General features: G+C 40.8%; 1 protein-coding gene across 8 annotated transcripts in view; it reads left to right on the top strand.

Annotated features, from left to right (window-relative positions):
* ANKRD42 (ankyrin repeat domain 42) overlaps positions 1-20,468 on the top strand; it is a 76,999-nt gene extending 56,531 nt beyond the window's left edge. Inside the window, exons 9-12 of one of the 8 annotated variants that reach the window (XM_047752208.1) lie at positions 7,889-8,015; positions 11,380-11,524; positions 19,633-19,715; positions 20,334-20,468. In XM_047752208.1, coding sequence (XP_047608164.1) covers positions 7,889-8,015; positions 11,380-11,524; positions 19,633-19,715; positions 20,334-20,352 — 374 coding nt within the window. In that variant the 3' untranslated portion in view covers positions 20,353-20,468. Of the gene's footprint in view, positions 1-7,888; positions 8,016-11,379; positions 11,525-18,966; positions 20,047-20,333 lie in introns of those variants that run through there. The other 7 variants (XM_047752206.1, XM_047752202.1, XM_047752205.1 and 4 more) reach the window with 7 other exon arrangements.
* The last annotated feature ends 3,613 nt before the right edge of the window (positions 20,469-24,081 follow it).

Below are 24,081 nucleotides of genomic sequence, written 5' to 3' on the forward strand. Positions count from 1 at the left end.
TGTTGCCGTGAGCTGTGGTGTAGGCAGCTACAGCTCCGATTAGACCCCTAGCCTGGGAACCTCCATATGCCATGGGTGTGGCCCTAAAAAGACAAAAGACGAAAAAAAAAATATATTAGAGAGTTCCCTGGTAGCCTAGTGGTTAAGGATCTGGCTTGGTCACTGCTGTGGTACAGGTTTGATTCCTGGCCCAGGAACTTGCACATGCCATGGGCACGGCCAAAAAAAAAAAAGGAAAAATATTAATGTAGTGTCACCTCCACAGAGTTATTATAAAGGTTAAATTAATGCACTAGAGAATAGGAAGGCTTAGCCCAGAGTAGAGGCTTAGTAAATGTCAACTCCCTTCCTCTTGATCTCTGGTAAGTATTTTATTTAAAAATTTAAAAATTTATTTATTTTTTAAAAATTTTATTGGCATATAGTTGGACTTACAGTGTTGTGTTAATTTCGGGTGTACAGCAAAGTGATTCAGTTGTACGTATACATATATCTGTTCTTTTTCAAATTCTATTCCCATGTAGGTTATTACAGAGCGTTGAGTCATTTTCCCCTGAGCTGAACAGTAGGTCTTGTTACCTATCTATTTTATACACAGCAGTGTGTATATGTTAATCCCAGCATCTTAATTTATTCTTCCTGCTCCACATTTCCCCTTTGATAGCCATTAGCTTGATTTCTAAATCTTTGAGTCTGTTTCTGTTTGGTAAATTTTTTTGTATCATTTTTTATTAGATTCCACATTTTAGTGATCTCATATGATATTTGTCTTTGACTTATTTCACTTAGTATGATAATTTCTAGATCCATCCATGTTGCTGCAAATAGCATTATTTTGCTCTTTTTATGGCTGAGTAATATTCCATTGTGTATATGTACCATATCTTCTTTATCCAGTCCTCTATGGACATTTAGGTTGCTTCCATGTCTTGGCTATTGTAAATAGTATTGCAGTGAACATTGGGTGCATGTATGCTTTCTTATGGTTTTTCTCCAGGTATATACCCAGGAATGGGATTGCTGGATCATATGGTAGTTCTGTATTTAGTTTTTTAAGGAACTGCCATGCTGTTTGCTATAGTGATTGCACCAGCTTACATTCCCACCACCAGTGTAGGAGGGTTCCCTTTTCTCCATACCTTCTCCAGCATTTATTGTTTATAAGCTTCTTGATGGTGGTGGTTCTGGCTTGTGTGAGGTTCTAGAAATTATTTTCATTATTTTGGCAGGAAGAATTCTGACAGTTGTTCCAAAACTACATTCTCTAAGGGAACTTCTAATTCATGTCTAAATTAAAAAAAATTTTTTTTTTTGGACTTCCCTTGCAGTGCAGTGGGTCAGGGATCTGGTATTGCCACTGCTGTGGTGTGGGTTCAATCCTTGGCCTGGAAACTCCTGCTGTGGATACTGGGGGAGTGTGGTCTGGGGGTTAGGCGAAGAGCTCCCAGAGCCCTGTCAGCCAGAACGTCACTCTCCAGGGAATGGTGGAAGCCTCTTCCTTGGTGAATGCAACCAGAAGCTGCTCATGTCAGGGGCTCCCAACAGGCAGCCCACCTAGGTCACTACAGTGAGCTCAGAGTCAGTGATCCCTTCAGAATTTCTTGATAGCCTTATTATATTTTTGTTTTTTAGATCCTGGAAGTTCCTAGACTAGAGGTCAAATCAGAGCTGCAGCTGCCAACTTGCACCATAGCCACAGCAACACGGGATCCTTAAGCCACTGAGCCACAATGGGAACTCCAACAGCCTCATTTTAAATAGCTTTATTGAAATATAATTGATGTATGATTCAGTTAACTCACGTGAGGTGCACAATTAACAGTTTTAGTATATTCAGTTTTGTGCAACCATTATTACAATAAATTTTGTAACATTTCTATCACCCCAAAAAGAAACCTCCCATTAATAGTCAACCCCTATTACCCTACCCTCCTCTTCAGTCCCCCAGACTCCTCCAATTAGATCCTGTTAATCTACTGTCTAAGTTTGCCTTCTCTGGGTATTTCATACGAATGAAATGATACCATATGTGTGGTCTTTTGTGATTGGCTTCTTTCCCTTAGCACAGTGATTTTTCAAGATTCATATGCACATTGTAACATGGATCATTACTTCATACTTTATTCCTTTTTATTGCCAAGTTATATTCTTGTGCAGATATGCTATATTTTATATATCCATTCGTCTGTTAGACATTTGAGTTGTTTCACATCTTGTCTATTAAGAATGCTGCTGCTATGAACATTCATATACATGTTTTTGTGTGAACATATGTTATCATTTCTCTTGGATGTATACCTAAGAGTTGGAATTATTGCATTACCTGGTAAATCTATTTCTAACATTTCGAGGAGCTTCCAAACTGTTCTTCAGAGGCACTGCACCATTTAATTAAATTAATTAATTAATTAATTTTATTCTTTGTCTTTTTGCCATTTTTTGGGCCGCTCCTGCAGCATATGGAGGTTCCCAGGCTAGGGGTCTAATCAGAGTTGTAGCCACCAGTCTAGCCACAGCCACAGCAACTCGGGATCTGAGCCGCATCTGTGACCTACACCACAGCTCACGGCAACGTCAGATCCTTAACCCACTGAGCAAGGCCAGGGATCAAACTTGCAGCCTCATGGTTCCTAGTTGGATTCATCAACCACTGAGCCACGATGGGAACTCCAGTGACTGTACCATTTTATTATACATTCCCACCAACAGTGCAAGAGGCTTGCAGTTTCTCCACATCCTTGCCAATACTTGATAGCATTTGTCTTATTGATTTTAGCTGTTTTAGTGAGTGTGTAGTGGTATTTGGTGGATTTGATTGGTGTTTCCGTAATGATTAATGATGTTGAGTATCTTTTCATATGTTCATTGATCACTTATATATCTTCTTTGGAGAAATGTCCATTCAAATCCTTTGCCTATTCTTCAGCTATGTTATTTCTCTTCTTACTATTGAGTTGTAAGACTACTTCCTGGTGTTAGTCCCTTATCATGTGTATGATTTGCAGGTATCTTCTCCTATTCTCTAGGTTATCTTTTAACTTTTTGCTTTTGGCCACTCCCGCGGCATGCATAAATTCTTGGGTCAGGGATTGAACCTGCACCACAGCTGCAGCCTGAGCTGCTGCAGTGACACCACCAGATCCTTAAACCACTGTGCCACAAGAGAATTCCCAAAAGTTTTACATTTTGATGAAATCCAATTTATTTTTTATTTTGTTTGTGCTTAGATTTCTTTGCATTGGTTGTACTGAGAATTAGCAAGGATTTCATAGATCAGAAAATGAAGTTGATTTGTAGAATTTCAGTGTCTTCTGAAGTTAAGTAGGAGAGATTTTTGAAGTGATCATTGTTGGTGAATCACAGAATTTTTTTGTCCTTTTGTCTTTCTAGGGCCACACCTGTGGCATATGGAGGTTCCTATGCTAGGGATCCAGTCAGAGCTGTAGCTGCCTGCCTACAACCAGAGCCACAGCAATGTGGGATCCAAGCAGTGTCTATGACCTACACCACGGTTCACAGTAACACTGGATCCTTAACCCACTAATCGAAGCTGGGGATTGAACCTGAGTCTTCATGGATGCTAGTTGGGCTCATTAACTGCTGAGCCATGACGGGAATTCCGAATTTTTAAAGGATTTTTCAGGAAAGACCAGGAAGTAAGAACAGTTTCTTACTGTGGTGTGTTTGACACAAATGTATTCTTATACCCATGCCATAGAGTAAGACTCTCAGTGGTGCCCAGCTGGGGGTGCTTGCAGCTAGTGATATGTACATATCTAGTACTAGATATGGAGTCATGTGCTATTTTCTTTTTTTTTTTTAATTTTTTATTGCTCAAATGAATTTATCGCATCTGTAGTTGTATAATGATCATAACAATCTGATTTCACAGGATTTCCATCCCACAGCCTGAGCACATCCCCCCACCCCCCAAGCTGTCTCCTCCGGAGACAAAAGTTTTTCAATGTCTGTGAGTCAGCATCTGTTCTGCGAAGAAGTTCAGTCTGTCCTTTTTTCAGATTCCACATGTCAGTGAAAGCATTGGATGTTAGTGTCTCATTGTATGGCTGACTTCACTTAGCATGATAATGTCTAGGTCCATCCATGTTGCAAAAAATGCTGATATTTCGTTCTTTTTAATGGCTGAGTAATATTCCATTGTGTAAATGTACCACATCTTCTTGATCCACTCCTCTGTCTATGGACATTTAGGTTGTTTCCATGTTTTGGCTATTGTAAATAGTGCTGCAATAAACATCGGAGTACATGTGTCTTTGTGAGTCGTGGTTTTCTCTGGGTAGATGCCCAGGAGTGGGATTGCTGGATCAAATGGTAGTTCTATGTTTAGTTTTCTGAGGAATCTCCATACTGCTTTCCACAGTGGTTGCACCAATTTACAATCCCACCAACAGTGTACTAGTGTTCCTTTTTCTCCACACCCTCTCCAGCACTTATTGTTTGTAGACTTTTGGATGATGGCCATTCTGGCTGGTGTAAGGTGGTACCTCAGAGTGGTTTTGATTTGCATCTCTCTAATAATGAGTGATGTTGAACATCTTTTCATGTGTTTTTTGGACATCTGTATGTCTTCTTTGGAGAACTGTCTGTTTAGATCTTCTGCTCATTTTTTGATAGGCTTGTTTGTTTTTTTGATATGGAGCTGCAGAAGGTGTTTATAAATTTTGGAGATTAATCTCTTGTCAGTCGATTCACTTGCAAAGATTTTCTCCCATTCTGTGGGTTGTCTTTTCATATTGTTTAGGGTTTCCTTTGCTGTGCAGAAACTTTGAAGTTTGAGTAGGTCCCATTTGTTTATTTTTGTTTTTATTGTCAATACTCTGATAAGTGGATCTGAGAAGATGTTGCTGTTGTGTATGTCAGAGAGTGTTTGGCCTATGTTTTCCTCTAGGAGTTTGATAGTGTCTGGTCTTATATCTAGGTCTTTAATCCATTTGGAGTTTATTTTTGTGTCTGGTGTTAGGGAGTGTTCTAATTTCATTCTTTTCCATGTGGCATGTGCTATTTTCTTGTCCCTATTTAATTTTTTTTGGGGGGTCTTTCTGTCTTTTCTAGGGCTGCACCAGCGGCATATGGTGGTTCCCAGGCTAGGGGTCTAATTGGAGCTGTGGCCACTGGCCTACGCCACAGCCATACCAACACCAGATCCGAGCCATGTCTGCAACTTACACCACAGCTCACAGCAATGCTGGATCCTTAACCCACTGAGCGAGGCCAGGGATCGAACCTGCAACCTCATGGTTCCTAGTTGGATTCATTAACCACTGAGCCATAATGGGAACTCCTTGTCCCTATTTAATTTTATTCCAAGGCAAAATACAAAGGACTGGACAATCTCCTTGGAACTCTAGGTTTTGCCAGAGCACCTCCAGGGGATTAGTTGGATTCCTTGTCATCCCAGACTCCTGGAAGGGAGCCTCAATTCAGAGCATTCTTTTTTTTTTTTTTTTTTTTTGTCTTTTGTTGTTGTTGTTATTGTTGTTGTTGTTGCTATTTCTTGGGCCGCTCCCGCGGCATATGGAGGTTCCCAGGCTAGGGGTTGAATCGGAGCTGTAGCCACCGGCCTCCGCCGGAGCCACAGCAACACGGGATCCGAGCCGCGTCTGCAACCTACACCACAGCTCACGGCAACGCCGGATCGTGAACCCACTGAGCAAGGGCAGGGACCGACCCCGTAACCTCATGGTTCCTAGTCGGATTCGTTAACCACTGCGCCACGACGGGAACTCCTCAATTCGGAGCATTCTTTAGTGAATTACATGTAGCGTCAAGGCATCACACGATCCATAACCACTTGAGGTTTGACTCCTGGATGTTACTATCACATGACATCCAGCATCCAGTTCACTTCAGGGACAAGGCACTCAGTGTTGTTCAGGTGGCCACTTCTATCTTGACAGGACTCTTGTGAGGGTTAAAATGTATAAAATACTTAGTGTAGTGTCTGCAGATCACGGGCACTCCACAAATACATGATGGCTCTTGTTTTTGATGAAAAGGTTTATCTTTGTTAAGATCTCTCTTTGTGGAACTAATTCCAATTAATACTAGCTCTTACTTCCAATGACCCCATAGAATAGCTCTTTCAAAACATAGCCTTCAGATATTAAGAATTATATAAGCATAACATAGAACATTAAAAAAAAATCTGCCTTACTTGCTTGCTAGTAGTTACCATGGTTCCCAGACCTGTCTGCCTGTCAGAATTGTCTGAGGAACTTGTACTGAGTACCAACCAATACTGGAATCTGTAGGACTGATATGGGTCTAAAACATACACATTAAAAAAAAAACAAAAACAAAAACCCGGAGTTCCTACTGTGCTCAGCAGGTTAAGAACTTGACATAGTGGCCATTAGGATGTGGGTTCTATCCACATAGAATGGATAAACATTGATTGGGTTAAGAATCTGGCATTTGGAGTTCCCTTTGTGGCTCAGTGGTTCACGAACCCGACTAGGATCCATGAGGATGTGGGTTTGATCCCTGACCACGCTCAGTGGGTTAAGGATCCGGCGTTGCCGTGAGCTGTGGTGTAGGCCGAACATGTAGCTCAGATCTGGCCTTGCTGTGGCTGTGGCCTAGGCCGGCAGCTGTAGCTCTGATTCAACCCCTAGCCTGGGAACCTCCATATGCTGTGGGTGTGGCCCTAAAATAGGAAAAAAAAAAAAAAAAAAAAAGAATCTGGCCTTACCGCAAGCTGCAGCAAAGGTTGCAACTTGTGGCTTGGATCCGGAGTTGCCATGCCTGTGGCATAGGCTGGCAGTTGTAGCTCTGATTCACCCCCTAGCCTGGGAACTTCCATATATCCCAGGTGCAGCCCTTTAAAAAAAAAGGAACCTTTAGTTGGAGTTCCCGCTGTGGCACAATGGGATCGGTGGCATCTCTGTAGCACTGGGATGTAGGTTCATTCCTGGACCTGGCACAGTGGGTTAAAGATCTAGCAGGTGTGGCATTGGTCGCAACTGTGGCTTGAATCTAAAAAAAAAAAAGTACCCCAGTTGATTCTGATGTATGCAGTTTGGATCCTGCAGCTCTTAGCTGCTGAGGGATAAGTCAGAGTGGTAAGTATCAGAGAGAAGAGGCTGTGATTTGTGAACCTGGCCATAAGGCAGTTTTTCAACTTCTACACTGAGGACATTGGGGCCAGATATTTCTTTGTTGAGGGGGGCTTCTCCTGCGCATTTTCAGATATTAGTAGCATCCTGTGCCTCTAGGTGCCAGTCATATACTTCCCTCCAAATCCCGAGGTTTGACAGGTAAAAAGGTCTCCAGATGTTGCCAGTGGTCCTTGGAGAAGACAGTCACCCCAGGTTGAGAACTAGTACCACAAAGCATAGAAAAATCAATTTGATAGTTGGAGAATAGCTAAAAGGAGCTCTCAACACACTTCCTTCTCAGTATTCTCTTGCATGGATATTACAAGTGACTGATGATCAAATTTGGGAGCTGGATTAGTTCTGGTTTATTTTAAATAAATCAAGAATATTTCAGTTTTTCTATCTTTCTGACATACAGTAATTATGCGTGGTCCTGTAATATTGCACCAGTCCTAAAACACTGATAGCCAGCCCGCCTGCCTTCCTTCCTCCCTCCCCTCTCTGTTCATGGTATTAATAGTCATACCCATCTGATGTATTCTCTAATAGCAGGAAAAAAAATCCCCTTTAGGTATTTCATTGCTTGCTCACCCTAATATTCTTTTACTGATATTTATCCTTCTGTGTAGATGCTACCCTCCCTCTATCCCCTTCCCCAGGCCACACAGACACTGGCTCTCAAGGAAGAATATGCTCCAGGACCAGCATTCTGTGAACACATGCACCATTAATCTGTCTAAACTAGATTCCCATTCAACTCTGTCTTGCAGTGAGAGCTTATAAGAAAATCATAGAATTGAGAAACCTCCTGGAAATTGCTGAGAGCAACTATAAACACTTGGGAGGAATAACAGAAGAAGATCTAAAGCAGAAGAAAGAACGGCTTGAGTCTGAAAAGTAATGTCCTCAAAATTTTAGTGTCTGTTTTTACTTACGTTTCTAAATGCCATGTGAGAGTGTGTTGATGAACCATCTATTTTTTCAGCCCTACCAAAGAGTGTGAGTTCCTAACCTGCTTTCCTCCTAAGCCCCTAGATGTTAAGATTTTTCGGAAACTGTGGTAAAAGATACATAAGCAGAAAATGGATCATCTTAACTGTTTTTAAGGTAGAATTCAATGGTCTTAAGTACATTCACTTTTTTGTACATTCCCGTCTTAAGAATTCTTTTTATCTTGCAAAACCAACACAGCGTAAGTAGCATTTTTTTTTTAGATTTGTTTTTTTTTTTTTTTTGAGACCACAGCTACTTAGAACTTTTCAATTAACAGTCTGTAGCCATCCCTATCAAACTGGTCTGCTTGATCACAAGTCTGCCACCCAGTCCTGTGTTCACCCATGGTTGCCCCCCTCAGATGCTCCCAGTCATGGGGCATGAGTGCTTGCACAGTCCCTCAGCCCTTACTTCCTGCACCTGCCACTGGCTCTCTGCACATCTGATACCTTGTTAATTAATGGTATTTAGGACAGAGGAGACCTAGTTCCTGTTTCCTCCCACTGCCTCTCTGCTTGTCTCTGCTTTCCACTGTGGACAGGGAGCACAGGACACAGGAGGGGCGACATCTGGTGTAATCAAGAACAGTGCACGTGGCTTCTCCGCTTTCCCTGCCCTTTCCTTTGGCTGGGTCTTTTTGCTTCATACTCTTAGAACCTGTTTCCCTTTCATTCACCTTTTTCTGAATCTAGTCTCAGTAAGAGGGCTGGTAAATATGCTCAGAGGAACATCTAAGTCTTTGGTAAGGATTAACATGGGTAGTTGGGAATTTGAACAGAATACTCTATCTTGTGATGGGGTTTTAGACACTAAGAAATTGTGGTAGACCAAAAAAAATTTTTTTTTAATGTTAGGAGCCTTTTTGGTATCTCACAAATTGCATCATATAAGTAGCTAGCTGTCCACTGGCTCAATACTGATTAAAGTGTTTGAGATGTCAAATATTTTTAGTATTGGCTTTTGCCCAGGACCCTAGCTGAAAGTTCTTAAATCCCTTGTAGTCTAGAAGAGTACTTCACAGTGGAACAATTATTTCCTAGATAATGAGCTTTAATTTTTGTTCCCTTGTCTTTAAAGGCAGATGACTGTACTGCTGCACACATTGCTTCTGCCACACAGTTAAGCTAGGTGCTAGATAAGCCTTTTATATATATTTCTTGCCATCTTCACAGCTCCATGGGCTATTATCTTACTACATGGATTAGGAAACCAAGACTAACCTTATAGGTTAAGTAACCTGCATAAAGTCACAAAGGGAGGACTAAGGGTGGGAGGCGGAGCCAGGATTTGAGCTTGAGTCTGTAAGACGCTAAACCTACTAGCCAAGGTCATTGCAACTCCAGTAGTCTTTAATGGAATTTTTAATTCTGATGTTCACATTTTCAGTGTGAAATGGTTATACTATTGATGTAAGTAATGTGAACAGAATTTTTTTTTTTGTCTTTTTTGTTGTTGCTATTTCTTGGGCCGCTCCCGCGGCATATGGAGGTTCCCAGGCTAGGGGTTGAATCGGAGCTGTAGCCACCGGCCTACGCCAGAGCCACAGCAACGCGGGATCCGAGCCGCGTCTGCAACCTACACCACAGCTCACGGCAACGCCGGATCGTTAACCCACTGAGCAAGGGCAGGGACCGACCCCGCAACCTCATGGTTCCTAGTCGGATTCGTTAACCACTGCGCCACGACGGGAACTCCTGAACAGAATTTTTTTTATCATTGCTTTAGTCTTTTTGCTAGAATGTTTCTTACTAGTTGAGACTGATGTTTCTTCTCTGTAAGCCTTAATTCTTCTCTAGCGTTTCTTTCCCGCTTTGTGTTGAGTACATTTTAAGACATTTATTCTTGGGTATGAACTCCTCATCTTAGATCTAATGGTAAAGAAAACCTGGATAAGTATTGGTTTGAAGGATATCCTTTTTATTTTGTTATTAATAGGTTAGCTGAAACTCAGAATACAGGAAAACATGGTCATATTACTCTGGGGCTGATTTTCTTTTCTCATTTGCTGAATTCTAGTTTTCCACAGTAGCATTCTTCTTCTCTCTGCCCAACCTCAACCCCACTCACTTGCATACCACAGCATACTACTGTATGCTCTTAGATTGCCTTCTTTGGGACCGGACGTCCAACTCTGCAGGCCTTGGGAGTTCTGTTCCCCTCACCATGGGGCAACAAAGCAGAAGAAAACCCTGGTTCAAGTCATAGCATCACTTGTCCGGATTTATTTTAACATTTTCCTGTTATGCCTCCCAATTTCTTGTCTCTGCTCCCTAACTCCCCACCCCCATACCCTGCAGTCTCTCTATCATGTTAAAACGTAAGTCAGATAAATCTCATACATTGTTGATTGAAAGAAAACAGGCACACAAATGTATATAATGTACAGTTTCATTTGCAAGCAGGGACAAAGCTGATCTAACATGATAGGTATTCTGAAGTGTGATCGCCTGTGTGAAGCGAGGACTGCCTGGGAAGGGCATGAGGGAACTCTGTGATGATGGAAGTATTTTACACCTTGGTAGTGGTGGTGGATGCAAGGGTTTGCACATTAATGGAAACTCACTGAATTGTGCACCTGGTACTTGTATAATTCACTCAAAGCAAATTTTACATCCTAAACAAACAAAAAAGCTGAACAAAGCAAAAGAAATCTACGTCAGATTGTGCTGTTTCTCTGCTCAGAGCCTCTGATGGCTTCCCATTTCACTGAGTTAAAGCCTAGTCCTTGCTGTGACTTACAAGGCCCTCCTTGCTCTGGCCCCCTTTTACCTCTGACTCTATTCTAGCCACACTGGCCCCTGCCTAGGGCCTTTGCACTTGCTCTCCCCTCTGTCTGGAATGTTCTTCCCCTGAAGTCTACTTGATTATCTCTCTTATTTCCTTGAGGACTTTGCTCACAAGCCCCTTTCTCAGTAAGGCCTTCCCTGGCCATGTATTTGAAGTATTATCTCCCTCCTCAACATTTTCTATTACTTTCTTGCTTTATTTTTTTCTCTCTTAGCATTTATCACCTCCCAACATACATATATTTACTTATTTATTTTCTTTGCTGTCATCCTCCACTGATAAGGTAAGCCTCACAAGGGCAGATCTGGCCTGTTTTGTACACTACACTGTGTCTAGATCATAGTAGACTCAATACATATTTGTTGAATAAGTGATTTATTTCTTATTTGCTTTAAATATAATGTATGAATACTTCTCACTGTTATAAAAAATAATTGCTAGTTGGCACTGGAGATTGACTGGAAACAAATTTTCTGGACAGGACTATCAAAGAACTGCAGGGCCAGCTGGAGTATGAACGGCTACGTAGAGAAAAATTAGAATGTCAGCTGGATGAGTATCGAGCAGAGGTGGATCAACTCAGGGAAATGCTGGAAAAAATTCAAGCCCCCAACTTTGCAGCTGTGGTTGGTATCCTTCATGACACATTTGTCTTAAGAAGTAGTATACAAAAGTAGCTAGGAGTATAAATTTCGGATGGGGATATGTGGGTTTGAATACTGGCTACAACCCATTTTGACCTGGACGAGTCATTTAACCTTTCTATGCCTTAGATATAAACTGGAGATAATAATTTTGAGTGTTGTAAGGATTAAAAGCATGCATGTGTGTGTATATTACTCTATAAACTTTATACACATACACACACACATCTATCTATCAGCTGTAATTGCAGCCTGGCTCTTAAATGTGCAGTAAGTTTTTTTTTTTCTTTTTTTGACCACACCCAGGCCATGTGGAAGTTGCTGGGCCAGGGACTGAACCCGAGCCACAGCAGTGACCTGAGTTGATGCAGTGACAAAGCCAGATCTTTTAACTGCTAGGCTATCAAGGAACAACTACAGTACATTTTTTATTTTTTTATTATATAAGGAAAAAAAACCTTTTGTTTAAACTCAGTGAATTTTATTACATTCATAATTGTTCAGCCATCATTACAACCCAATTTTATAACATTTCCATCCCCAGCCCATCCTTACCCTCATCCTGTCTCCTTGGGTAACAGTAAGTTTTTCAAAATCTTTGAGTCAGTTTCTGTTCTGCAAATAAGTTCATTGTATCTGTCTTTAGATTCTACTTATAAATGATGGCATATGACCTTTGGGTCTCACTGTCTAACTTCACTTAGCATGGTATTTCTAGGTCCATCCATGTTGCTGCAAATGTCATTATTTCATTCCTTCTTATGGCTGAGTAATATTCCATAGTGTACATGTACCACATCTTTATCCACTCCTCTGTTGATGGACATTTAGGTTGCTTCCATGTCTTGGCTGTTGTATATAATGCTGCAGTGAACATTGGGGTACCTGTATCTTTTCGAGTCATGGTTTAAGGTGGTACTTCATAGTCACTTTAATTTGCATTTTTCTAATTAGTGATGTTGAACATCTTTTCATGTCTTTTTTGGACATCTGTATGTCTCCTTTGGAGAACTGTCTGTTTAGATCTTCTGCCTGTTTTTTGATGGGGTTGTTCGGTTTTTTTTTTTTTTTTTTGGTATTGAGCTGCAAGAGGTATTAATATATTTTGGAGACTAATCCCTCGTTGGTTGCTTCATTTGCAAAAATTTTGATTTTGTGGGTTGTCTTTTCATTTTGTTTAGGGTTCCCTTTGTTATGCAAAAACTTTTAATTCTCTTTGTTTTGTTTTTATTGTCATTACTCTAGGAGGTGGATCTGCGAAGATATTGCTGTGGTTTATGTCCAAGTGTTCAGCCTATGTTTCCTAGTAACAGGTCTTATATTTAGGTCTTTAATCCATTTTGAGTTTATTTTTGTGCATGGTGTTAGGGAGTGTTCTAATCTCATTCGTTTACATGTAGCTGTCCAGTTTTCCCAGCACCACTTACTGAAGGGACTGTCTTTTCTCCATTGTATATTCTTGCCTCTTTTATGAAAAAAATTTTTATAAGCAGAGTCATCAATAAGAATTCTAAGACAACTGCAGAGGATGTATATTTTAACATCCTAAATATCCAAAATAAACTGCTCTAAAAAGAAAGAGATATGAAAAACGCAAAGAACAGACACACAAAAGCAGCTGGAGAATAGAGAGTGAAAGTGACAGCAAGAAACCCCCAGTGGTGCTTGTCTTTCAGGCCATCAAGTCAGAGTAGAGAAGGAAGAAAGTGCGCCAGGGAGGCTTTGGCCCTCATGTTCCTCTGCTAGTAAGATGTGGCCCTTGTGGACAGCTGTGTGACATAGCATGGGAGCTCACATACATTTCATGTTTCCCTTCCATAGGGAAATTTTTCTTTAGTCCTTGTGGGTGAGTTAACTTTGCTCTAGATCTGTATCACCTCAAACATGATCTATAATAACTTCCTAGCTCCTTTTAATGTTGTACAAACTAACCACTAGTCTCTTTAATAACTACTTTAAAAACATTACAATGATACATGTGCTTGTTGTAAAGTGTTAAAAACAGGGCAGATGCTCCTCCACATACAGAGTTCTACTCTCTAGAGGAAGCTACCGGTAACAGTTTGGTGTGTCTCATATTAGACAACATTCTGTTCATCTGCAGTGACATATGTGTATTTCTATATGCAAATTCAAACCCATTCTCTGGGTTTTGGTATCTCACCAGTGCTTACTTTTCCAAGGGACATCATGAAGCATAATAATTAATCCATTCTCTCCATTTTTGCAGTGATCCATCTGATACCAGTTTAGCCCCGAGGACACTTAGGTGTGGAGAAGCTAGCAGGTGCAGTCTGGTGGTGTTGGCTAGCAGACACACACCTTTTATAAACCATGGCTGACAGTTCAAACCGCTCCCCCTCCACCTTGTGGCAGGAACTCTGCTAGCTGGGCTCCTCAGAGGCAGGAACCTATGTTCTTCACCAGCTGCCTAGATTATTTGGAGATCACGAGCTGCACACCTTTTGAGTTAATCCAAATTGATTGTCTACATAGAAAACTTTGGTTTTTAGCTATTTAAAAATACTCTTTTCTTGCCTCAAAGCATTTTTGTTGTTGTTGTTGTTGTCATTGTTGTTGCTATTTCTTGGGCCGCTCCCGCGGCATATGGAGGTTCCCAGGCTAGGGGTTGAATCGGAGCTGTAGCCACCGGCCTACGCCAGAACCACAGCAACACGGGGTCCGAGCCGCGTCTGCAACCTACACCACAGCTCATGGCAACGCCGGATCGTTAACCCACTGAGCAAGGGCAGGGACCGACCCCGCAACCTCATGGTTCCTAGTCGGATTCGTTAACCACTGCGCCACGATGGGAACTTCTCAAAGCATTTTTGTTCCCAGGGTTGAGTTCCATGTCACACTCTAGAGCACTTCTTCCTAAAACCTTGCTCTCTAACCTAGGTTCTCAGCGCTGTCCCTGTCCCCTGGGCAGGCCTGCTGTAGGTTATACCAGTTTTTGTAAAAGAGCGAATGGCACTGACCTGTCATGCCAGCTGTTCATTTTCTCTTCTCCAAAAGTCTCTGGGTCTCAATTTCCTCATCTTTAAAATGGAGATAACACCTATCTCATGGGATTGGATTGCTATTAGATGAAATACAATGTAGAAATTCTGAGGTGGTTTCTGTTTCATAGTATTTGTAGTATATTCTCCCCTCCTCATATCCTTTTCTCGTTTTTCTTCCTTTCTGTTCTCTACATTTGAGTTGTATAAACACAGTCAGTAGATAAATAAATGTGTAGAGCCCTATGCATCTGACAGTAGGAGGAATTAATTTATTTTGGAGTATAAAATGAACTTTTGATTCAATGCATATTTATATTGAGTCTGCAAGAGAGTTCTAAATCTTCCTCCTGCCACCTCCTGGTAAGGAGCTATGATTGCAATGTATCTTTAAGACTTTTTACCCTGTAAAAGAATCTGTAGTAGTGTAATTTTTAGTGAGAAAAAAAAATTCTAGGATAGTTTGATATAATGCACTTAAATAGTTTAATAATAGGAACTGGTTTTGATAATAACTATTTCTATAGTGCCTTCTCAAAACATTATCTCAGCCTGCATTAACCTACCTCAGCAGCCTTACTTTCTTCTATTCTCCTGCATGTAGCCTACCTTTTGTGATCTTGCCCCACACTTTCCCACCCCCAAGCCTTTGTTCATTTTTTCTATATACCTTGAAGGCTGTCAATTCTGCTTCTCAAAATAACTTTAGGAACCATCTTGTTTGTCAACCTTGTCCTAACCCCTCTGGCCACATACTTCTCCTTTCAGCAAGCACTTTGTACCTCTCTTAGGATACCTCATAATTTGTATTAGTTTGATTGGTTAGTTTACCCACAGCACTGAAAATGCAAGTTCTGTGAGATCATCCAACTTGCCTCGAGGAAGAACATCATCATCAACAACAGTTACTGAGTATCTGTTATGTGTTGGGTTCAGTACCAAGAACTTTATATCTGGCAGATGTTATTATCTTAGTTGTACAAAGAAGAAGCCAAATCTCAGAGAAAATAAGGAATTTCTGTAAAGTCACACAGCTTGCTGGAGGGGTAGTCATGATTTGAATTTAACTGCTTAACCCCAAGTCCATGCTTTCTTGGCGGGGGTGGGGGGCACTTCCACAGCATATGAAAGTTCCTGGGCCAGAGACTGAACCTGCATCACACCAGCAACCCAGGCTGCTGCAGTGATAACACTGGATCCTTAAGAGAACTTTCAAATGGAACTCTTCTTCATCACTGGTGGTAGTGTAAATTGATCTTAAATCACTTTGGAAAATTGTTTGGTCATATCCATTGAAGCTGAATGCATACATACCTCTGACTCAATTCCCACTGTGGAATAAATACATGTCTCTTGATGTACAGATGGGCACCAAAAGACATGTACAAGAATGTTAATATAAGCACTATTATAAATACCTCCCAAACTAGAAAAAACCACACAAATATTCCATCGACAGTAAGAGTAAATACATTTTGGTATAATCATACCATGGAATGTTATAAAGCATGGAACTGTATGGATTACTGCCTTACACATCAGTGAGGGTCAATTTCACAAACATAATGCTGAACAAAAGAAAATTACACAATAATACTGTGGAATTCCCATCATGGCTCAGTGGAAACACATGTGCCTAGCATCCATGAGGATGCAAGTTCAATCCCTGGCCTTGTTCAGCGGGTTAAGGATCTGGTGTAGCCGTGAGCTGTGGTGTAGTTGACAGATGCAGCTTGGATCTGGTGTTGCTGTGGCTGTGGTGTAGGCCAGTGGCTACAGTTCCGATTTGACCCCTAGCCTGGGAATGTCAATATGCAGATGCAGCCCTAAAAAAACCAAAAACAGTACTGTATAATGTCACGCAGTCCCAAAATAGGTAAAATAAATAAATCAAGGTAATGGAGGCAAATGGTTGCTTCTGGGATATGGGTAATGTTAAATTTTTATTTACTTGTTTATTTTTTAGGGCCGCTCCCGCGGCATGTGGACATTCCCAGGCTAGGGGTCTAATCGGAGCTACAACTGCCAGCCACAGCCACGCCCAGATCTGAGCCGTGTCTGCAGTCTACACCATAGCTCACGGCAACGGCGGATGGTTAACCCAACTGAGGCCAGACATCAAACCCGCAACCTCATGGTTCCTAGTCGTATTTGTTTCCGCTGCGCCATGATGGGAACTCAATTTCTTGATCTCAGTTTTGGTCACTTTGGGTATTTTCACTTTGTAAAAATTCATCACACTGTACACTTTTTGGAGTGTTCTTTGTATATTGTACTTAACCTGTGGTGTAGGTTGCAGACGTGGCTCAGATCCTGAGTTGCTGTGGCTGTGGTATAGGACGGCAGCTGCAGCTCCGATTTGACCTCTAGCCCAGCATCTTCCATATACTGCAAGTATGGCCCTAAAAGAAGAAAAAAAAAAAATTTAAACTAGATGGAAGCTATAATAGCTTTGTCAGAGATACCTGTCCACAGATTGAGGCTGCACTGAACTCCTCATAACTTCCACCTCTAAAACCAGTATCATGCGTGAAGTCTCTGGTGTTAAGCTTTGGGTCATGTTTGCCAATCAAGAATGGCCAACCCACAACTGGTAATACCCCATAAATCTGTGTTTAACTTACCCTTGTTTTCTACCTATACAGACATGGAACTGGGCTGATAGTCTCTACCGGGCTTCTCTGTCCTCTGACAGCATAGCCTCTGAGCCTGCAATGGTCCTTGGAGCAGTCTGAGAGCTTATGTGAATTTATCCAAGCTAAGCTGTTAGTCTAGGGAAATTCCCTAAGTTTGTGATTTCCCTCTTCTTGTTCTTTTTTTTTTTTTTTTAAATCGGTTATACTGTTTTGACACTGTTAAGAGACTGTTCTTGTAATCACGAAGGTGGGATTTATCTCCTTTTAGTTGCATGTGCTTTCCAGAACTTCTCTGTTTGCATGGAATTTTTTTAAAAAACAAGAATGCCATATACCCAGGCAATAATTTTAGACACCTAATCTCTTTCAGCAGTTTCATAAACAGTATTATTAATCTGTCTAACACATCTGTAAATTCCTTCAGATGGAAACTAATATATATTTAAAATACATTGACTTGGCACACAGGGGTTTTTGTTTAACACTTAGAATTGCTTCTGGTGCCTAAGAACCATGATTCATGCATTAAGTATGTCAGTATTGCAGTATCTCCGTCCTCTTTTCCCCAGTTTGGTAAAAACACATATTAGGGAGAAATGTGTTTCTGGCTATAATTTATAGTGAGGAAATGAGTAATCTTGAAGAGTGTTCCCCAAAGGCAAAAATGTCTAGAATTTGGAAGTTTGGAACTTTTAGTAAACACTTACTGGAGGCCTATCAAGTGCCAAGCACATATTTTTGTTTTAACTAGTTTACAGTAAGGCTTGGTTTGATAGAACAAGTTTCATATTTGGTGCTAATAGAGGCTTTGGTATTCCACCATTTCTAGAATATTTGGGATTTTTAACCCCCCCCCCCAAAAAAAAACCCTACATGGGAGTTAGCATGTATGAAAAGCAAAGGAAAAATATTACTGTTTCTGAAAGTCTTGTAATACTTTTAAGCACTAGAAAATTGGCTATCTCTGACAAGTAGCTTTCTCTCTTGCTAATTTTGTTCTTTCTCTAGCTCCATTCTAGTTGGACAGGGTTAAACTCCTGCCCTACCTCAGGGTCTTTCTTCTGGGGACACCTTTACATTTCATCCCCTAAAGATCTTGAGGACCTCCTGAGACCTGGGGGGTGAACTGAGCACTTTTATACCTGCTACCCCAGCACTCCATTCTCTGGAGTGGGAACCAGATCTCCTGTCTTCTGTGTACTACAGCATGGTATACACAGTGTACAGGACTCTCAGGAACTGAATGAGCCAGCACAGCTTTGGCTGGAGGACAGGACTAAGGAATGGTTTTAAAACGAAACCTTTGGTGTCAGACAAAATCCATTTAATGCTGTGACCTGGGAGAAGGTCGTTTAACCTCCTTGACTTCTGTTCTTGCATCTCTAAAATGTTGGTAACATGACTTATTTCACCCTGTTATATATGTAACGTGTGAAATATAGTGCCATCGAATGCTAAGCCCAATAAAAGGTTTGTTGTTACTGGTCCTCAGACTGGTTGGCAACCTTTTTCAAAGGAAGGGACCATTATATTACCTTAGGCCTTCAGGGCCCGGCCACGAGGAGGGAGGGCTAGCAGATTCTCTGTTCCTCTCTCAAGTTTGTAGCTAAGTGGGGGAGGGAACAGTCATGTGGTTGTTTTCCCAGGTGGTGTTGGAATAATGGGAGCTTACTTCTACGTTTCTACACTACTGTATGAGCTAAGCCGACGGACCTCATTGGCAGAGGTGTAGGCGGGAGCATTTTGGGGAATGCTAAATCCAGCCGTGGGCTCTTCTGATGGACAGGTGCCTTGTGATGTTCCTCAAACTCCTGCATTCAGATCTGTCCTGCCCAGCTGGGTGCAGAGCATTTTTTGACCAGAAGAATTCAAAGGTGGTTGACATCTAGTGAGTATCGACTGTTTCTAGTGTTCTCTTGCTCCTTCCCATAGCATTTCTGTAATGAATCTTCTGTGCTGAGAATACCAGAACAGATGAGAAATACTCAGAAACAGGTAGCAGGGCAAAGTGGAACATGAGACAGGAGCAGTCGAGGGATGTGTGAACAGAAGAGGAAGTGCAGGACCCAGGAAATTTGATTCCTAGCACAGTGGAGCTACAGAGGATCCAGAGGATGGCATGCTAATGCTGTGTTATTTTCTTTGGTTATATGTTGTGAAACGTTGGTCTAACATAGAAGCAGAAATAGTAAGGTGTTCTGTGTGTTGGATACATGAGGTAGAGGTGGGAGTGGGTGATCTCTCAGGGTGCCTCCCAGGCTGATGCGTCAGCACAGTGTGATGCCCAAGCACTTCAGACATAAGCATTGATTCACACAAAATCCTAAAAGAGTTATAAGCCAAGAGTTGAAAATATCAGCATGGTTAATTTTTTCCTTTTGGAACAGACAATGTAGGAAGATGAAGATGTGTCTAGCATGGAAATCTTATTTGGCTCTTTTTTCCTCTGTAGGAAGATGACTCTTCTTGTGAGTCAGGCAAAGAGAAGAGGCGAGTGAAGAAAAAGGTGTCGTCTGGAGGAGTTTTTGTGAAAAGGTACTAATCAGTGAAATAACTAAACTTGATTTTAAAAAATTTTTAAATTGATATAAATGTACATCTGTATAAATTCTTCTCAGAATTACTCTGACATGCTGTTATTCCAATTCTGAAGGCAGAAATATGTCATATAATGTCAAAGGGATTAAAATTACAGGGGCTGTTGTATTACCCCTCCCAACATACTTTTTATGTATTTAAGTAGTAGGCAAGTCAAGATGCTGGATTTGAGTAATTAATTTTCCAAGTATTCACATAAACTTTAAAATAATACAGTGTAATATTCAAAAGGTCTATTTATAGATAATAAAGATTAAAAATTCTATTATAACTTCGTAATAGAATTATATATTTTTTGCTTTCTAAAGTAGAATTTTAACTAGTGTAGATATAGCTCCCCCCGTGTTTCAACTGACTTGATACTTTATAAGAATTTTTAAAAAATATTTTAAGTGTAATTGGTATATAATGTGTTAATTTCTGCTCTACAACAAAATGATTGTTATACATATACACATTTTTTCATATTCTTTTCCATTAGAGTTTATCACTGGATATTGAACATAGTCCCTGATGCTAGACAGTAAGACCTTGTTGTTTATCCATTCGATATAGAATAGTTGGCATCTGCTAATTCCAAACTCAACCCATCCCATCTCCTTTCTGCTCTGGCAACCACAAGTCTGTTTTCTATGTCTAGAAGTCTACTTCTGATTTGTAGGTAAGTTCATTTGTGTCATATTTTAGATTCCACATGTAGGTGAAATTGTATATTTGTCTTTCTCTTTCTGACTTACTTAGTATAATCTCTAGGTCCATCATGTTGTTGCAAATGAGCAATTATTTCATTCTTTTCCAGGGTCAAGTAGTCATTCCATTGCGTATATATACCACCTCTCCCCCCCACCCCCTTTTTTTTTTTTTTTGGCCATGGCCATTGCATATGAAAGTTCCTGGGCCATAAATCAAACCTGTGCCACAGCAACAGCTAGAGTTGCTGCAGCTGACACTGCTGGATCCTTAACCGCTAGGCCACATGGGAACTCCTGTTTCTTTCTTCTGTGTACACCCATCTTCTTAATCCATCCGTTGATGGACATCTAGGTTGTTTCCATGTCTTGGCTGTTGTGAACAGCATTGCTATGAACACTGAGTGCGAGTGTCTTTTGGAATTACAGTTTTGTCCAGACATATGCCGGGGGTAGGACTGCTGAATCATATGACAACTCTTAGTTTTTAGTTTTTCTGAGGAACTTCCATACTGTTTTCTATAGTGGCTGCACCAGTTTACACCCCACCAAGACTACAGAAAAGTTGTTCCCTTTTTCTCTGCATCCTCTCCAGCACTTTTTTTTGTAGATTTTTTTGATGATGGTCATTCTGATTGGTGTGAGGTGATACCTCATGTAGTTTTGATTTGTATTTCTCTAACAATTAGCAATGTTGAGTATCTTTTCATGTGCCTGTTGGCCATCTGTACGTCAAATTACTTGATTTTTAAAAAGCATCTGAACTTGGGAGAAAAAGACCACTAAGTTTTGGAAAAGGACAACTTTACAATAACAACCAAATAGCTCACTAAGGAAAGTTCATATAGAATGGAAATCAGCTGTTGAAAAATTTTTAAAAAAACCCATAATGTGTTTGCTGAAAATACACATTTAAATAATCTGTTTTAGAAATCAACCAGTGTTCTGTCTTGCAAGCTTTATAAGAAAGGAATAATAGGACAGGCTGAAAAACATGTGGCTTTATTCTTTTTCCCCTGTGACTTTGCTGATCAAAAACCAACCATGGCTTTCATTTCAGTTCTGCCTTCAATTCCGTCACTTTTTTCACTCCACCTATTCCTTTCTTGAGCTAGCAAGTGAGTGGCTCTCTTGGGGCACAAGTCTAGATTCTGCCTCCTCCCTCAAGATTTGATTACTGGCTTTGGGCTTGCTTCACTGGCAACAACCTTCTCACCACACACCAGACTGCCCCTCTTTAGACCCTGGCAGGTGTCTCACATGGACGCTAAAGGCCATTTTGGTCCAGTATCATTAGGACCAGTTTGCCCTGACATGAGTGCATGTGATGGTTAAGACCAGTTCAGCCTGGTCTGGAGCCTATAAGCAAGTGTTCGTATCCTTTTGGTAACCTTTATAGTCATATTGTCAGCTTTTCTGTGGTTTCCCATAGGCTTTCAATCTGCAGTAAAAGTAGTTGTCAAGATCTACTGGGCACTTACTATGTGTGATCTGTGCCAAGTCCTTTACATGTATTATTGCTTAATTCTCCCCATGGCTCTATGACAGGTATGCTAGTCAATATGTGGAGATGAAGTAATTTGCCAAGAGTCCCTCAGCAATGTGGAGCTAGGATCCTAACATTGGGAGGGAAATTTCAGAGTCTGCATTCTTCTTGGAATTCCCAAATCCAGTATTTCCCTCAGCTTCTGGAACTACACACAGCCTTATTTTTTCCTTCTAGCCTGGGGACCTTAAAGTAATCCCAACCCTGGAAATAGTTTGTTGTACTTGCTCCAGTTTTATCAAGGCCGTATCTCTAGTCTCTGTCTGTACCAGTGAGGTAGGAAATACCAGAAGAGTGCTGTAACAGAAGCAGGCGCCCTGTGGCAGAGTTCCCTGGCTGTCTCCCAGTAGCTCCTCTCCCTCTTTTCCAGAGTATTAGTACGTACCTGGCTTGTGGGTGCTCAGGATAAGGACTAGGTTCCCAGTCTCCTTTGCACATAACAAACCAAGTTGTGGCCCACAGAATGTGAGCAAAAATGGTGTGTATAAACTTAGTGTCATGTCCCTAAAGGGAAAGGGCTTTCCCCACATCTTGCCCTTTTCTTCTGAAATGAGTCACTGAACCTTGTGAATGAGGGCATCACCATAAATGGTGGAGCAGTAAGAATAAAAAGGAGCCTGGACCCATGAAAAGATGCTCAACATTGCTAATTACTAGAGAAATGCAAGTCAAAACTACACTGAGATACCACCTCACACCAGTCAGAATTGGCCATCATCAAAAAGTCATAACAAATGCTGGAGAGGGTGTGAAGAAAAGGGAACAACCTTCCTACATGGTTGGTGGTGCAGCCACTATGAAATACAGTATGGAGGCACCTCGAAAAACTAAAAAGAGTTACCATATGGTCCAGCCATCCCACTCCAAGGCATGTATCTGGAAAAGACGAAAGCTCTGATTAAAAAGACAAATGCACACAATGTTCATAGCAGCACTAATTACAATAGCCAAGACATGGAAGCAACCTAAGTGTCTATCAACAGATGAATAAATAAAGAAGATGTGGTATATATACAATCGAATACGACCCAGCCATAAAAAGAATGAAATGATGCCATTTGCAGCAACACAAATAGATTTAGAGTGAAGTCAAAGAAAGACCAATATTATATGCTATCACTTATATGTGAAATCTAAAAAATAGTAAAGGAGTTCCTACTGTGGTGCTGGGTGTTGAGATCCAGTATTGCTGGAGCTGTGGCACAGGTCACAGATGCAGCTTCAATTTAATCCCTGGCTTAGGAACTTCCATATGCTGTGGGTGTAGCCATTAAAAAAAAACAAAAAAACATATATATATATGAACTTATTTACAAAATAGAAACAGAGTCACAAACCTAGAAAACAAATATATGGTTACCAAAGGGGAGGGATAAACTGGGAGTATGGGATTAACAGATGTGTACAACCAGGTATAAAAGATCAACAACAAGGATTTAGTGTGTACCACAGGGAACTGTATTCAATATCTTACGGTGTTCCCATCGTGGCTCAGCAGAAATGAATCTGACTAGCATCCATGAGGATACAGGTTTGATCCCTGGCCTTCCTTGCTCAGTGGGTTAAGGATCCAGCGCTGCTGTGAGCTATGGTGTAGGTTGCAGATGCAGCTTGGATCTGGTGTTGCTGTGCCTGTGGTGTAGGCTAGTAGCTACAGCTCTGATTTGACCCCTAGTCTGGAACCTCCATATGCCACGAGTATGGCCCTAACAAGACAAAAAAAGATATATCTATATATAGATATATCTTGTAATAAACGGTAATGGAAAACAATTAAAAAAAAATCACTTTGCTGTACACTTGAAACCAACAGAATGTTGTAAATCAACTATATGTCAATTTTAAAAAGAAAAAGTAACCTGGACCCTGACACATACTTATGCTTGAACTAGGTAAGAGAGAAATAAAGCTTATTTAAACTTTATTATTTTGAGCCTAATGATGTCCTCAAATTATGTATATTTATTTAATTAAAAATCACATATATCCATTATTTTCATATTAGGTGTGTTTTCCAAGACTAAAAACTAATTGTTGAACACCAGATACCAAGTGTTCAACAATTCAA

The sequence above is a fragment of the Phacochoerus africanus genome, chromosome 11 (genome assembly GCF_016906955.1).
Source record: "Phacochoerus africanus isolate WHEZ1 chromosome 11, ROS_Pafr_v1, whole genome shotgun sequence".
In the NCBI taxonomy this organism is placed as follows: domain Eukaryota; kingdom Metazoa; phylum Chordata; class Mammalia; order Artiodactyla; family Suidae; genus Phacochoerus; species Phacochoerus africanus.